Source organism: Sphaerodactylus townsendi, linkage group LG11, assembly GCF_021028975.2.
Source record: "Sphaerodactylus townsendi isolate TG3544 linkage group LG11, MPM_Stown_v2.3, whole genome shotgun sequence".
NCBI classification, from domain to species: Eukaryota; Metazoa; Chordata; class Lepidosauria; order Squamata; family Sphaerodactylidae; genus Sphaerodactylus; species Sphaerodactylus townsendi.
Genome location: NC_059435.1, coordinates 66940796 through 66955279, shown reverse-complemented (window position 1 = coordinate 66955279; position 14484 = coordinate 66940796). Strand labels below are relative to the sequence as shown.

The 14484-nt window shown below is 44.3% G+C and overlaps 1 protein-coding gene across 1 annotated transcript in view; it reads right to left on the bottom strand.

The window, feature by feature from the left end:
* PTPRN2 (protein tyrosine phosphatase receptor type N2) overlaps nucleotides 1-14484 on the bottom strand; it is a 714418-nt gene that overhangs the window by 437712 nt on the left and 262222 nt on the right. Inside the window, exon 11 of the mRNA XM_048510498.1 lies at nucleotides 284-456. Coding sequence (XP_048366455.1) covers nucleotides 284-456 — 173 coding nt within the window. The remainder of the gene's footprint in view (nucleotides 1-283; nucleotides 457-14484) is intronic.

Below are 14484 nucleotides of genomic sequence, written 5' to 3'. Positions count from 1 at the left end.
CAGACTGCCTCGGAGTAGGGTGGAGTCTCCTTCTTTGGAGGTTTTTAAACAGAGGCTGGATGACCATCTGTCAACTTTGATTGTGTATTTCTGCATGACCAGGGGTTGGACTTGGTGGCCCTTGTGATGCCTTCCAACCCTATCATTCTACAATTCTAACAGGAGGCTTGGCCAGGTGGACATCTGCTTTGCCAGCACCATCTGTAAATGTTTCTACTGAATCCAATCCATGGAATAAGATTGTGACATTTTTCACTTATGGAAGCCTCAACAATGTAACTACCTATATTGTACCTGTCCTGCGCCCAGGGCAGGGCCCCCGCCGAGACCCCTGTTGCCAACCCACCTTCCCCTGCCTGGCTGCTGGAACTTCCGGCCTTACTCCCATTCTCCGGGGAGTGGACTAAGTGGGACAGCCGCTTTAGCCACAGGATGGCCCGGCTGCCCACAGTTGCCCTAGGGCCCGCAGAACGTTAGGAAGGGAGAGTAGGGAAGCCTCCCTGCTAGCCCCTGGGCTGGTGGCTTCTCCCTTCCCCACTACCTGCCCCCTCTGACAGACCACCGCCCTTCCTCCTCCCAGAGCCGTCACCCCTTCCATCCTCTCCACTCCTCGCCTTAAACACCCCCTCCGTTGGTCCCCTCCCTGTCTCTCTCGGTCCTTTCCCTGCTCCTGGACAGTACCCTTTTTAGAATAATAGCAAATCCAGTAGCAATATTTAGAAATAGTGGAGAGGGGCAGGAAGAGATTTCCCACTGGCCACTATCCAGCTCTTAAATAAAGTGCATTAAAACCTTCTGAAATCATTAATTCAGTGTTGGATTGTGGCCATCATGTAAAGCATGATTCTTTTGTTCCCATCTTTCTCATCATTCTTAAAGTCCTGGATGTCTGCAATTCTTTATATTTACGCACTTGAAAGAATTTAAAATGCTAATTATAAAGCATCTCAGCGGATATATTCCCTTCAGTTCCCTACTCTCCCCTCTCCAGAGCTCTTTTTCTAAACAAATGTAGTTTGAGGAAGCATCCAAATTATATATCATACTCATCACTTAAGGATTCCTCCTGTAAACCTCCACGGAAAAAAATGCATATGGTACCATAAACAAACAGACAAGGTGCCAGCCTTCAATAAACAGATTTTCATGCATAAGCTAATTCAGAAGCACAAAAGCTTAGATTTAAATTCTCCTCAATGACTACCTGAATAAAGATAGAGGAGAGGCAGAAAAGGTAAAGTTACTCATGCATGAAGTGAGAGGATGAATATAGACGTTTGCCTCTCTTTGTCTCCGAAGAAAAACTATTGACAAGAGATTCCCCCATATGCATATGCAGCTGTCACATCAGATTAGCTCATCAGGTAATGGAAATTTGGCCTCTGATCCAGAAAAGGTCCCTTTGCGCTAAAGAATTGAGACTGTTTCAAAGAGATTGTATTATCTTAGACAGCAGAATTAAATTAATATGGGAATGACTGCTACCGTAGGAACTTTTTTTTTGTTATATATGTCCTGGTGGTTATTATGCATAGCATCCACTGCTCATAAGTGACCTTATGTGACATTTGCTCAATGCTTTCTGACCTTCAGAAACACCCCCCAAAAGTAAAATACAGTATATCATGGGAGAGGGTCAGTGAGCTAAAGGTGAAAACAAACACTGGATATCACCTCGATTGTCATGCAAACGTGTCAATAAGAGACGGTTGTCCAACATTACTGAGGTTGCCCAGCAGTGAAAAACAGAATCCAGACTGCCAAAACCCTGAAAATAATACCTACACTCAATGCACAGTCAGCATCCCTGTAACATTTCACAATCCGGCTATTCTAAAAAGCTTCCTCGGGATGAAATGCTTGAAGGGAGGCAGGGAGGAGGAACACGCAGAAAGCCGCTCTCTCCACTGAAGCGATTGGAAAAATCATCACATGCTAGGTTCTGAGGGGTCCGTACAAGACCCTGGATTAGGAAGACGGCAGTCTCTGCTTCAGTTTTCTCATAGTAAACGTCAGCATGCAAGGCTGACTTATGTAGAGGCAGGCACTACAATACCCTGTAGCATACTGGTGAATAAGAGAGATCGTACGCAAAACTAATGCCGGATCGCCAGTCAGGAATAAATGGAAACGTGAAGAGCATCAAAGAGGTTTTTCATGGAGTGAGGACAGAAAACTGAAGCTTTGTTTAATCTAAAGTAATGGACATGAATCAGTGATTGTTATTAAACTGCTTTGTGTAATGTAGTTTAAAAATTAAAAGAAATGTCTACATATGGTATTATCTGCGATCAGCAATTTAGAACAGTCCTCTGCCAGATTTCATATTAAAGTTTTGAGTGTGCTTTGATTAATTTCCTCTGCAAATGACACAAAAACAGTTCTGGAACAGTTTTGGCTGGACAGCTTACTAACAATGCTTTGTAATCAATATACAATAACTTCTTTAAAAAACAGACAGGACCATCATTGGTCTATTATTGCTGTTCTAATTGCAGCCAGAAAACTGATGACTGGGATAACAATAGCAGTGATGAATGATGGGGGGCTGAATTTCTTTTCAAAATGACTGTATGGCAACAGATCAAATATTGGCCCAGCTCAGCAAACCAGTTTAAGGATCACAAAAATTGTACAATTATTAATACTGTAAAGGGGATAGTAAAATTGCCATGAAGAGATCTTTAAAATAACTCTGAGGAAAAGGAGGAGGAAGAATTTCGGATTTATACCCCACCTTTCTCTCCTGTAAGGAGTCTCAACGTGGCTTACAAACTCCTTCCCTTCTTCTCCCCACAACAGACACCTTGTGAGGTAGACAGGGCGGAGTGAGCTCTGAGAGAACTGTGACTGCCCCAAAGTCGCCCAGCAGGCTTTGAGTGAAGGAGTGGAAAAACAAATCCAGTTCACCAAGTAAGAGTCCACTGTCCACAGCTGGCTCTGAAGTGCTTTCAGTTGTGGGAAGTATGCCATAGAGATGCAATCATTGGCTCACGAAGACCTAAAATATTCCCTTCCAATGATTTTAACTGCAGAATGCAACCATCTTGTGCCCACCCATTCAAATGTGAGCGCTATCATTTCAGAAGACAATAGTAGAGAGGAGACTAATGTAAGCTCCTGTGGTTCCCCACTGGAGAGGCAAGAGCGGTATAAATGAAGGAAATAAGTATTGATTGTATTGCAGTGACGGTTAAGGTATCTTGGGAATGGGGAGGGTTCATAGTCTTCATCCCATCCAACCATTCCTGCATACTTTCATGCCTATTCTCAGCCATTCTTCCCCGAGTACTCTGCTGCTCTGGCACCTGAGAAAAGTGCATCTTCAATAAGCAATCCTCAAAACAGATTATACATGGGCCTTTTCCGCACGGGGCCAAAAACAGTGGCCCAGGGACGGAAAAACACCGTTCGCACAGGCGTCGCTTTCCACCTGCCTTCCCGAGGGAGGTTTTTGGAAAGATGCCGCTTTCCCGTTCCCCCCCCCCCCACTCACCTCGTCCTCCAGCGTCAGTCTGGAGGGCTGCTGAGACCCGCCCACACTGCCCTCCGACCCCTGGAGGTCAGAGAGCAGTATGGGTGGGTCCCTGCAGCCCTCCAGACTGACACTGAAGGACGAGGTGAGTGGGGGGGGGACGCAGAAGAGGCGGCTCCATGTGGAGCCGCCTCTTCTGCACCGGCCTCTGTGGGGGCCGCTTGCACGCTCCCATGCAAACGGCCCCCTCCCCTCCACTGGCATAATTTCTGCCGGTGGAGAGGCACCCTTTCCGCCGTGCGGAAAGGGCCTTGGAATGGAATGTTGTTTGCATCCTGGCACCACATTGCCATTGGAGATAGCGAAGTGATTATGATGCCACAAAGTGAGCTCATTGCCAACACAACTGGGCATTTGGTTTTATTTTAAACATTTATTAGCCACATTTCTTCCACCCAGAGCACAAGGCATCTTACAATGTAGATAAAATAAAATGCACATATCTATTAAAAATTTAAAATCACAGTTTAGGACTGCTATTAAATTAATGAAGCATGATCCTAGATAAAACCACATTCACCTGTGTCCTAACTATCAGAAGCGAGGGGACCAGGTTGTTCCACTGTACTTGCTTTGGTGCATTACCTTATTTAGTCACCTGTCCAGCTTCTGAAAGATGTTTATACACACCAAGGACGTATTGCTAAGGGATACAGGTATGAGGACTCAACAGGTGTACTCTAATCTGGAGGAACTGCCGCCTGAGATGTGGAGGCTTATCTGGGGAATTCAGATTAGCCTGTACACTCCAACACATGCCAGCTGGGTGACCTTGGGCTAGTCCTTCTGCGGTCTCTCAGTCCCACCTACCTTCTGCGGTTTCTCAGTCCCACCTACCCACCTACCTTTGTTGTGGGGGGGGGAGGGCGGGAAAGGAGTTTGTAAGCCCCTTTGAGACTCCTTGCAGGAGAGAAAAGGGGGCTATAAATTCAACTCTTCTTATCAAGGGTAGGTAGAAGCTATACTCAAAGGGCAAAATTCAGCCAGAGCAAAGCATTTTTGTGTTTCATTTTAGTACAAGAGAACTGAGCATTTGCTCACAATTAATTCAGTGGGGTTTAACATTGGCTGGAAAGTGCCCAGAGTATAGCTTCCAGGGAAACTTTGCTTATATACAGGGTCTACCTCTGCTTACATGAAGGGTTCACAATGATTAGTGTTTTTACCATGAAAGCCAATTTAATGACTAATAAATGAGTTTTTAAAACTGAACTGACATTGTGAACATCTCGAAGTCACTCTTTTTTTTTCTCTACAAAATCAAGTCGCAATTCACAAGGAGCTTCAGAGAATAACAACTTGTGGATTTAATTACAGATAAAAAAGAAACGGGCTTCTGTTAAAAACATGAGAAATCATGACCTAATTTTTTTTTCTCAAAAAATGGAACAGAGCTTGGGAAATGACGACGACTGTCCTCAAAAGAGTCAATTAGTTTGTCATTTTCTCCTTCCTGAAAAGGTTTGCCAAATTTATTCATGAAAGGTTTGCTTATTTTTAAGGCACGCTGGTTGTTCAGACAACTATTTTGTGAGTTACAGAAGCAGTGAGCGCAGCAGCTTTATCTATATACAGACCTGCACCCAAATGTTGTGATTTGTGTGATTGAAAGGCGCTTCATATTGGGAGAGGGCACCGCTGGTTTCCTTGCTCAGCTGCAAGCAGATTGCAGCGCAAGTTGTGAATCACTTTGAAAAGTATTCTCATCCTCTTGAAGGGGTTAGTGGGAAAACCCCATTGGGCAAATAGTTCTTTTAAAGATTTGAGCTAAGATGTAGGAAATGTGCTGTCAACATTTACTGTCCTTCTACACTCTTAAATTTGTCTTTTGGATTACAATACATTTGTATGCAATAGAAACAACAAATCTGGCACAATTATTTTCCCAACCCTACTTGAGAGAGTTCATACACCAGACCAGTGGTGGCGAACCTATGGCACTCCAGATGTTCATGGACTACAATTCGCCACCACGGCACTAGACTCTCTAAACTGGTGAAAATGTAATCAGTCATCAAGAAAGCCAGTACGTGTGTTCTGCCCCCCCCCCCCCCAGTGAATCTGTTTGAGGTGCCCTGTACTTGGCTAGGACAGAGTGGGGGAGACACAAGCCAGGTTCAACAGTTCTTACAATGGGTTTATTACTTGAGAGAAACAAGACCCTAACTCCTCCCTTGGGTCTAAGTCAGTGTACTTGCTTGTCTTGAGCAGGTTTGAAGCTGTAGACTGTGTCTTCTCTTGGTTGCTTTCAAGAAAGTCCACTATGTCTTGCTTCCTTTCAGTTCTTTCAGTCTATTAAACTTGACTTGTACTCTATGGACCACCATGTAATCATATGGACTTCACGAATATTCCGGTGTCCAACTACCCTTAACACCTCACTCTGACTGACTAGCTAAAACTAAAACGGGATTGCTGGGTAAAGAGAGGAAACTGCCTGTTGGGAAATGTCTTAATGGGACAGGGACTAACTAAAATACCCTCCCTTAGAAGACTTTAACAATGAACTAAAACCATGCTAACTATGGGGAAACTAAAGCTTAATGGGGAAATAACAAAAGACTCTGTGGGAGCATAACAACATAAGAACATAAGAACTAGCCTGCTGGATCAGACCAGAGTCCATCTAGTCCAGCACTCTGCTACTCGCAGTGGCCCACCAAGTGCCTTTGGGAGATCACATGCAGGATGTGAAAGCAATGGCCTTCTTCTGCTGCTGCTCCTGAACACCTGGTCTGCTAAGGCATTTGCAATCTGAGATCAAGGAGGATCAAGATTGATAGCCATAGATCGACTTCTCCTCCATAAATCTGTCCAAGCCCTTTTCAAAGCTATCCATGTTAGTGGCCATCACCACTTCCTGTGGCAGCATATTCCAAACACCACTCACACATTGCGTGAAGAAGTGCTTCCTTTTTTAGTCCTAATTCTTCCCCCCAGCATTTTCAATGAATGCCCCCTGGTTCTAGTATTGTGAGAGAGAGAAATTTCTTTCTGTCAACATTTTCTACCCCATGCATAATTTTCAATGCATAGACTTCAATCATATCCCCCCTCAGACGTCTCCTCTCCAAACTAAAGAGTCTCAAACGCTTCAGCCTCTCCTCATAAGGAAGGTGCTCCAGTCCCTCAATCAGATTAGTTTTCTGACCACCAAAAAAGATATACTGAGAATCATAGGTGCTGTGGGAATGGCAGCACTAGAATGGTGGGAGGGCCAGGGGAGATTCACAAATAAGTCAGCAGTTGGCTAACAGCAGTTACCTTAAATTAATCTCTGAACCTTAATGGTAACGTAACTATTTGTTAAAATTTTATTTGTTATCATTAACTATTGTTATTATTACAATATTACAATATTACAAGTTATTGTATTGTTACAATAACTATTATTAGCAATAAAGTCCCTTGTGCTGCTGCGCATAGTTGCAAAGCGCATAGTTGCAAAGCGCATTGAAGATGAATTGAAGGAGCCCAAATGGAGTTTCCTGTTCTCTCATCCATGGGTTTAGGCTTCAGAAAATAACTGGGCTGTTGCTTGAGATTCAGCAAAGCTGTGAACCTTTGCAGCAGAGACAAGAACCAGGTGGTGGCCGGAGGCAGTAACCATCCAGACTCCTCTAAAGTCTCCAAGGCCGAGAATAGCACAGCCACATTCCAATTAATCAGCAGATGATTTTATGAGCCTTGTCATCTGTAAGGCATGGGAAGGTTTAGCCTGCTGATAAATCCTACCATTTTATCTCACGATGACCTCTGGGTCACCAGGGTAGTAGTAGAGTTTCATAACTAATTGACATCACCAGCCATAAATCTGATTGGTCAGTGAGCCCCAGCCAGCTCAGATCCCTGACCATAAAGTTTAGAATTTCCAGCCTAATTTTGCGTTCTTTTGGTGCCTTTACCTTGGCTCCTTGATACACTTTTGGATCTTGTGATTTCTTGCTGTTTAGAGTAGACCCACTGTCTAACATGCCAGTGCTCAGGAAGAGTGGCTTTTTGAATGCTGGATTATTTCAGCTGGAATGGTAACGTCTATTATTTTGAACCAATGTGATTTACTGTGTAATTAGCCTTTGTGGTTCAGCCTTTGCTATTTTAATTGCTCACTGCCTATTGTTCTGACTGAAATATTCTTGCACAATTTTAATGAATCACTTTGATTATATTTTGTGGTGTTTTATCTTCAGTCACCTTCAATCTGATTCCAAGGCGGATTCCACATGGGCCAAAAACAGCGATGTGAAAACAGTGTGAAAATGGTGTAAACCCTTTTACAACGTTTTAAACCATTTCACACCGTTTTCACACCGCTGTTTTTGGCCCATGCAGAATCTGACCAATACTTAGGCTCACGTGGCTACACCTACCAAGTTAACTGTTTTGTGAAATTCCAGGAAGCTCGTCCCTTGTCTTCTAGCTGTTCTGGTAGTGAAAGGGGGCTGGTAGCAGCCACCAAGACTGCAGTGTGAGTATTCATACCCTAGGGTTTTGTAATTTTGTATTTTGTTGATCCATCAGAAAAATCCTTAGGCTAGCATAGTGTCAAACTTGCGGCTCTCCAGATGTTATGGACTACAGTTCCCAGCATCCCCTGCTAGCATGGCCATGCTGGCAGAGGCTGATGGGAATTGTAGTCCATGGACATCTAGAGGGTCGCGAGTTTGACAGCAGTGGCTAGGGTTTTTTGACAGCAGCAATGTTGTACTTGGGGGCATCATGGCATCCCCCACCCCAAGAGACTCCTGGTACCTGCTTGTTTCCTGACCCTAAACTCATAGCTATAGTTAGAATCCACTCAGAAATCTGCCAAGAGGCAAGAAGTTTTGTATTCAAAAGCTTGCAATTTATATTATGTAGCTGTATGTGTATTAGCACACTGGTTGGTATGCCCCATTCTGAGTGCCTTGAAAGACTTCTGTTTAACTTCTTTTTTACATCTTACAAAGGATTTTCTAATTTTTCATTGAGAACTTTTACAGATCTTAGCCTTTGTTGCTGTTACCAACACCTCCACTTTATAACGAAAACACAAGGCGCTTTAAGCAGCCACACTTATTGTTACAGGTTTTTTCTCTCTCTTTATTATTCGGGAAAAATTCATTAATTAGGAGTACAGAGGGTTATTTTATGGCAGCTTCACCTTTTTGTACTTTACAACTGTAATGAGGTGGGTGTTGATTGAGTGCAAAATGTATTTAAATTTGAAAGAAATAATGGTACCATCTACCTTTAATAAGTGTTAAAGTGTCACTACACACTATTTCTCTTATTGATCTGCCTGTGTGATGCAGAGAGGAATACACATGCTAATTTTACCCAGTCAACCCTGGGGCTCTCTTATTCATATTACTATGCCTTGGTGGCTTATTACGGAATATATTATATTTCTAATAGGTGCATGAGAATCGGCATGCCATTCAGGGCAATTTTCTAACTACATATGCCGTACAATATATTTACTGAGAACCAGAGACCTGCTCCTGCCATTGGGACCTGTTATTCTGTTGTTTTAGAAGGCACAGCTACTTTATTCATTCATTCATTCATTCATTTTATTTATTTATTAGATTTTAAACCGCCCACCCCCGGAGGGCTCTGGGCGGTGTACACAAGGCCAAAAACAGTATTGCACACAATGGGCCAAAAAACAACATTACACACAATAAAATAAAGTTAAGTTAAAAACCATTTACAGATTTCATAAAACCTAGCAGCATCAATACAATACAATAAAGTACAACAGCATTATAAAAAGTGTGGTGCCCGATCCAGTGGTGGGATCCAAAAATTTTAGTAACAGGTTCCCATGGTGGTGGGATTCAAACTGTGGCGTAGCGCCAATGGGGCTGGGCGCGGCACAACGGGGGCGTGGCCGGGCATTCCAGGGGCGGGGCATTCCTGGGCGGGGCTGTGGCAAGGGCACAGCCGCTGCGCCGGTCCTTGGGCGGGAAACGAATGCACACAGGCGCAGGCTGCCATGCATGCCGGTGCACCTCCTGCTAGACTGCTTCAAGTTCTGCGCGCTACTGCTGAGAGGAGGTAACTAAGGCAAAAATCACGTGGCAAAATCACCAATTAGTAACCCCCTCTTGGCACACACAAATAATTAGTAACCTACTCTCGGGAACCTGTGAGAACCTGCTGGATCCCACCTCTGGGCCGATCCCAAGGCCGGGCGGGGGCAGCAGTGCAAATTATATGTTATATTGAGCGTGCCAGTGATGGAATAGCACACAGCACAGCGGCATCCTGGAGGGGGGGTCAAGAAACAGTAGCCACCTTTTAAGGGATAGGCCCTCTGCTCGGGGAAAATGGTAAAATCTTAACAGGTGACAGAGACAAGGTTGAACTCCTAAATTCCCAATGAATTGAGGCAGTGAGCTTTTGAGTGGAGTTCCACAAGACTCTATCCTAAGCTGTGAGATATTTAGCATTTTTATAATTGACCAGCAGCCCAGGATGGGTAATGAGATTGAGGAAGGGGGCCAGGCGGGATCTAGGCTCTTCTATCCTGTTTCACAAAAAAACATTTTACACCACAAATATTGGGAACCAAGACCTATGAGGAAAGGTTGAAAGAGCATGACCATATTCAGCCCGAGGAAGAGAAGAATCAGAGTCTTCAAATATCTGAAGGGCTTTCTCACAGAAGACGAAACAGACTTGCTCACTCGTGCTCCAGGGTGAAGGACTAGAATGGATGGGGGGAGTAACAAGGAAGTAGATTTTGGCTTAAGAAACTTCCTAATGGTAAGAGCTGTTCAACAGAGGAACAGATTGTCTCAGGAGGCAACAGACTCCCGCCCACCAGCTGTTTTCGAGCAGATGCTGGATGGCTGTCTGTCAGAAATGATGTGATTGAATATTCCAGGTTGGAATTGATGACCAGAAAGATCCTTTCCAACTCTGTGACAGGTATGGACTATCCAACCATTTACTGTGCCAGTGGGTAGCCCCAGGTTAGCCTGATCTCATCAGAGCTCAGAAACTAAACATGGCTGAACCTGGTTAATACTTGGATGGGCAACCCTCAAGGAACACCAGGGTTGTGATATGGAGGCAAGCAATAGCAAACTATCTCTGAATGTCTCTTGCCTTGAAAACCCCACAGGGTTGCCATAAGTCAGCGGTGACCTAATGGCAGAAAACATACACATACACAGACAAAGCTAAAGAGCTTCTTGAAGACCAAGTATGATCATGTATTATTGCAGCTATTAAACTACAAAAGAGAAGTTGTCCTATTTGGAAACAACAGAGTAAAGCAACACACTGCCAATGGAAATATAAATATTGAAATATACCGAAAGACATATCAGGTAACTATGTACATGATTAATATGGTGCATATGTTTTCTATAGGGGTGCTGTGTGGTTTCTGGGCTGTATGACCGTGTTCTAGCAGCATTCTCTCCTGACGTTTCGCCTGCTTCTGTGGCTGGCATCTTCAGAGGAATCAGATCCTCTGAAGATGCCAGCCACAGATGCAGGCGAAACATCAGGAGAGAATACTGCTAGAACACGGCCATACAGCCCGGAAACCACACAGCACCCCAGTGATTCCGGCCGTGAAAGCCTTTGACAAGACATGTTTTCTGTACTTCCTCATTCATGCAAAATTTCACTTTTGTTGGTTGGTGTTTTATGTCTTAAGAGACAAAATCTCTGTTACCAAAAGCACAGTCAAATTACATCCTTTCCCAAGTTTTTTATTTATCAGGCACATTATCTCCGTAAATATGAACAAGCCATAAATTCATGAATGGCCAGGGTTGCCACCCTCCGGGTGGTGGCTGGAGATATCCTGCTATTACAACTGATCTCCAGGTGACAGAGATCAATTCACCTGGAGAAAATGACCACCTTGGAAGGTGAACTCTATGGCGTTATACCCCATTGAGGTCCCTCCCTCCTCAAGCCATGCCCCCTTCAGGTTCCACTTCCCAAATCTCCAAGAATTTCTCACCCTCTGAATGGAGACCAACCAGAGCTGTAAATGCTGCAGCAATTCCCCCTAATGATGGAAGCTTCATGGCAGTGTTTCCCGACATTTTCATGTCACGGTACCCTTGACCTCGCTCTTCATATCTCACGGTACCCCTGCCACCACCACCCCACCTTCCCCTCCCAGTGCCCCTGCTTGCCACCCCTACCCCCCCCCACACACACACACCTTCTCCTCCCAGGGTGAAGGGAAGCACTGTGGGGCAGCTGACCTTGCGGCAGGCCCTGCCCCCTGGGCCAGCTCCATGTCCTTGCTGGCACCGGCAGAAGACATTGCAAAAGTGAGGGGAGCTGGTAGCATTGCCGCGGTACCCCTGGGACATGGCACCCCACGGAACCCCTGGTTGGGAATCACTGCTTCATGGGTTTTCTTTTGTCAATTCTGAGTTCTAAAGAAGACTTTAAGAAAAGTCAAAAGGAGGACTGTGGGCTTTCAGTAGCTTCTCAGTTGTGGATTGGGAGTGGGAGCAGGAGCAGGAAGAGCTGACAAACTCTGCTTGAGCCACACACACGTGTGCCACGACACCACACATGCAGCTCCCACATGTTTTCATCAGAAAATAATGTTCTGCATCGAGTGATCGTAAAGATGAATAAATCATGCATACAGAAAACCAATCTAAGTTCATCCCGGGCCTAAGCATAACATTTAATTTCTCTGTCATTCTCTAATTGTAAAATATATCGTTAATACCATCCTCTTCTCTGCCCACAAACGAAGCAGCCATGTCAACTGTAGCAAATAAAATGGCACCATATTAGTGGCTCTATTTTTTTGTGTGTGAGGAAAAGGAGTAATGAAAACTGGTTCCCACAACTTCTAATTACAAAAACATTACCTACCTGAGTCTTCTCCAGCTGAGCAGATTAGCATAGATCTTATGTGCTGACAGTTATGACCTTCTCTCCAGCAAACACTTGTCAAAAGTAATTACCTGGATGTTTAGGAAGGAGTAATGGGGAAAGTGCTTCTGCCCACCGTTTCTTCTTGCTGATCTAAAGTAAGTAGAAAGCTTTGCCAAAAGGCACCTTCTTGGATTTGGCAGACAGAAATTTGTTGCCAGTCTGTTACAGTTTTAATGGGGTTTTATATAATAGCAGCATGATCTCCTGCCAATCAAACCTGCCATTACTAAGGGAGACGGATAGGAAGACCCACTTGCTGGTCCTTCGAGCTCAAATGACTTTATAGTTCTGTGACTGCCGTCATCACGTTCCTGCACAATTGAATCAGGCAAGGAAATGAGCCAGGAGCAATCCCTGTAATTATATCTCACACTCCTATGCTCTACAGACTTCTAACCAAGACTCTCTCTTGCACAGATTTGTGTTTTTCTTCCTTTGACAACACCCTTGTATGGTTTTATCAAGACCATTTTGCAAGATACGGAGTGCCTTTTGCAAGAACATACAATTAACATGACTATTTTTATAAATGGGGCACTTCTACATGACTGCACTGAACTGGAAGGGCGCCCTGGGAATCCCAGAATGTAGACATATCAGAAAACTAGGACTTGAATAAGGAGGGTCCACTTGTTTTCTATGCCGCGTTGTTTATTTCAGACTGTTACCTGCCTGTATTCTATGTCACAAGTTTACCTTGCTAAGCATTATGAGTATTGGGGTACTGTGTGGTTTCTGGGCTGTATGGCCGTGTTCTAGCAGCATTCTCTCCTGACGTTTTGCCTGCATCTATGGCTGGCATCAGATCCTCTGAAGATGCCAGCCACAGATGCAGGCAAAACGTCAGGAGAGAATGCTGCTAGAACACGGCCATACAGCCCGGAAACCACACAGCACCCCAGTGATTCCGGCCGTGGAAGCCTTCGACAATACATTATGAGTATTGTGTGTTGGACCCCATACATGCAGGACCACCTCTCCTGCTATGCTCTACCCAACACCTTCACTCATCTTAACCTCCTGAATCTCCTGAAAGATGCTACCCTGTAAATGGGTAAGATCAGCAACTGCTTTTTCATGCACATTCTCTGTGGTGGCTCCCACCTCCTGGAACAATCTACCTAAGGAGGTAAGGAAGGCACCTACACATCTATCAAATTGTAAGTTTTCAGGAGGGCATTTAGAACTGTAGTATAATGGAATAGTTTAGGAGGCCACTTCTATTAAGATAATAAGGTAGTTACTGCAATGTATCATCTTATTTTTATTCTATTGTCTCCCTTGTATTTTACCTTTGTGACCCACCTTCTGTGCTATGGTCCATTCTGCACAGCACAAATAAGACATTCTGGGAATGGGAAATAAGGTGTCTTGGGGAGGAACTCCACACAACTTTATCCCCATCACATCCTCAGGACTCCTTATTTCTGCTTGAGCCATCCTATTGTGAGGATGCAAAACTACCTACTTTCCCCCCCCCCCAAAAAAAATCATCTGCAAGTCATCTCCCCTTGCTGTGCAGAGCTCAGGAGACATCTTATTTTTCCTGCCTGACCGTTAAAGCTTTCTTGCAAGTTTCATCTGCCACAAATGACCCAGGGAAACCGTAAGAAAAAAGTTGCAGGCATGACGGAAAATTCCTGCAGCACCACGAAATGTCGGGCACCAGCAGCAGGTGAAACTGACAAGAGGTTTTAACAGTTGGGTAGGGGAGAAAAGCCCCCTTCTCCTCTGATGCCTTTTTTGTCTGTGCTGTCCAAGCAAAAACTTAGGAGGCACCTTTTTTTAAAGACGTCCCCAGGATATCATTTGTGCTGGGCATAACTGGCCTAGGGTAAGTCAGACCGTTTTTATTGCCTCGGATCGCTTTTCCTTTGTGTAATGTCCCAATTCTCCATTTCTACACCTACTCTTTATTGAAGGTCTTTACTGTTAATTTTGCTGTTTATTTGAACTGACTGTTATATTTTGTAATCCACCTTGAGCCTCAGTGAGAAAGGTAGGCTACAAAGGAAGTAATGTTATATTTATTTGTA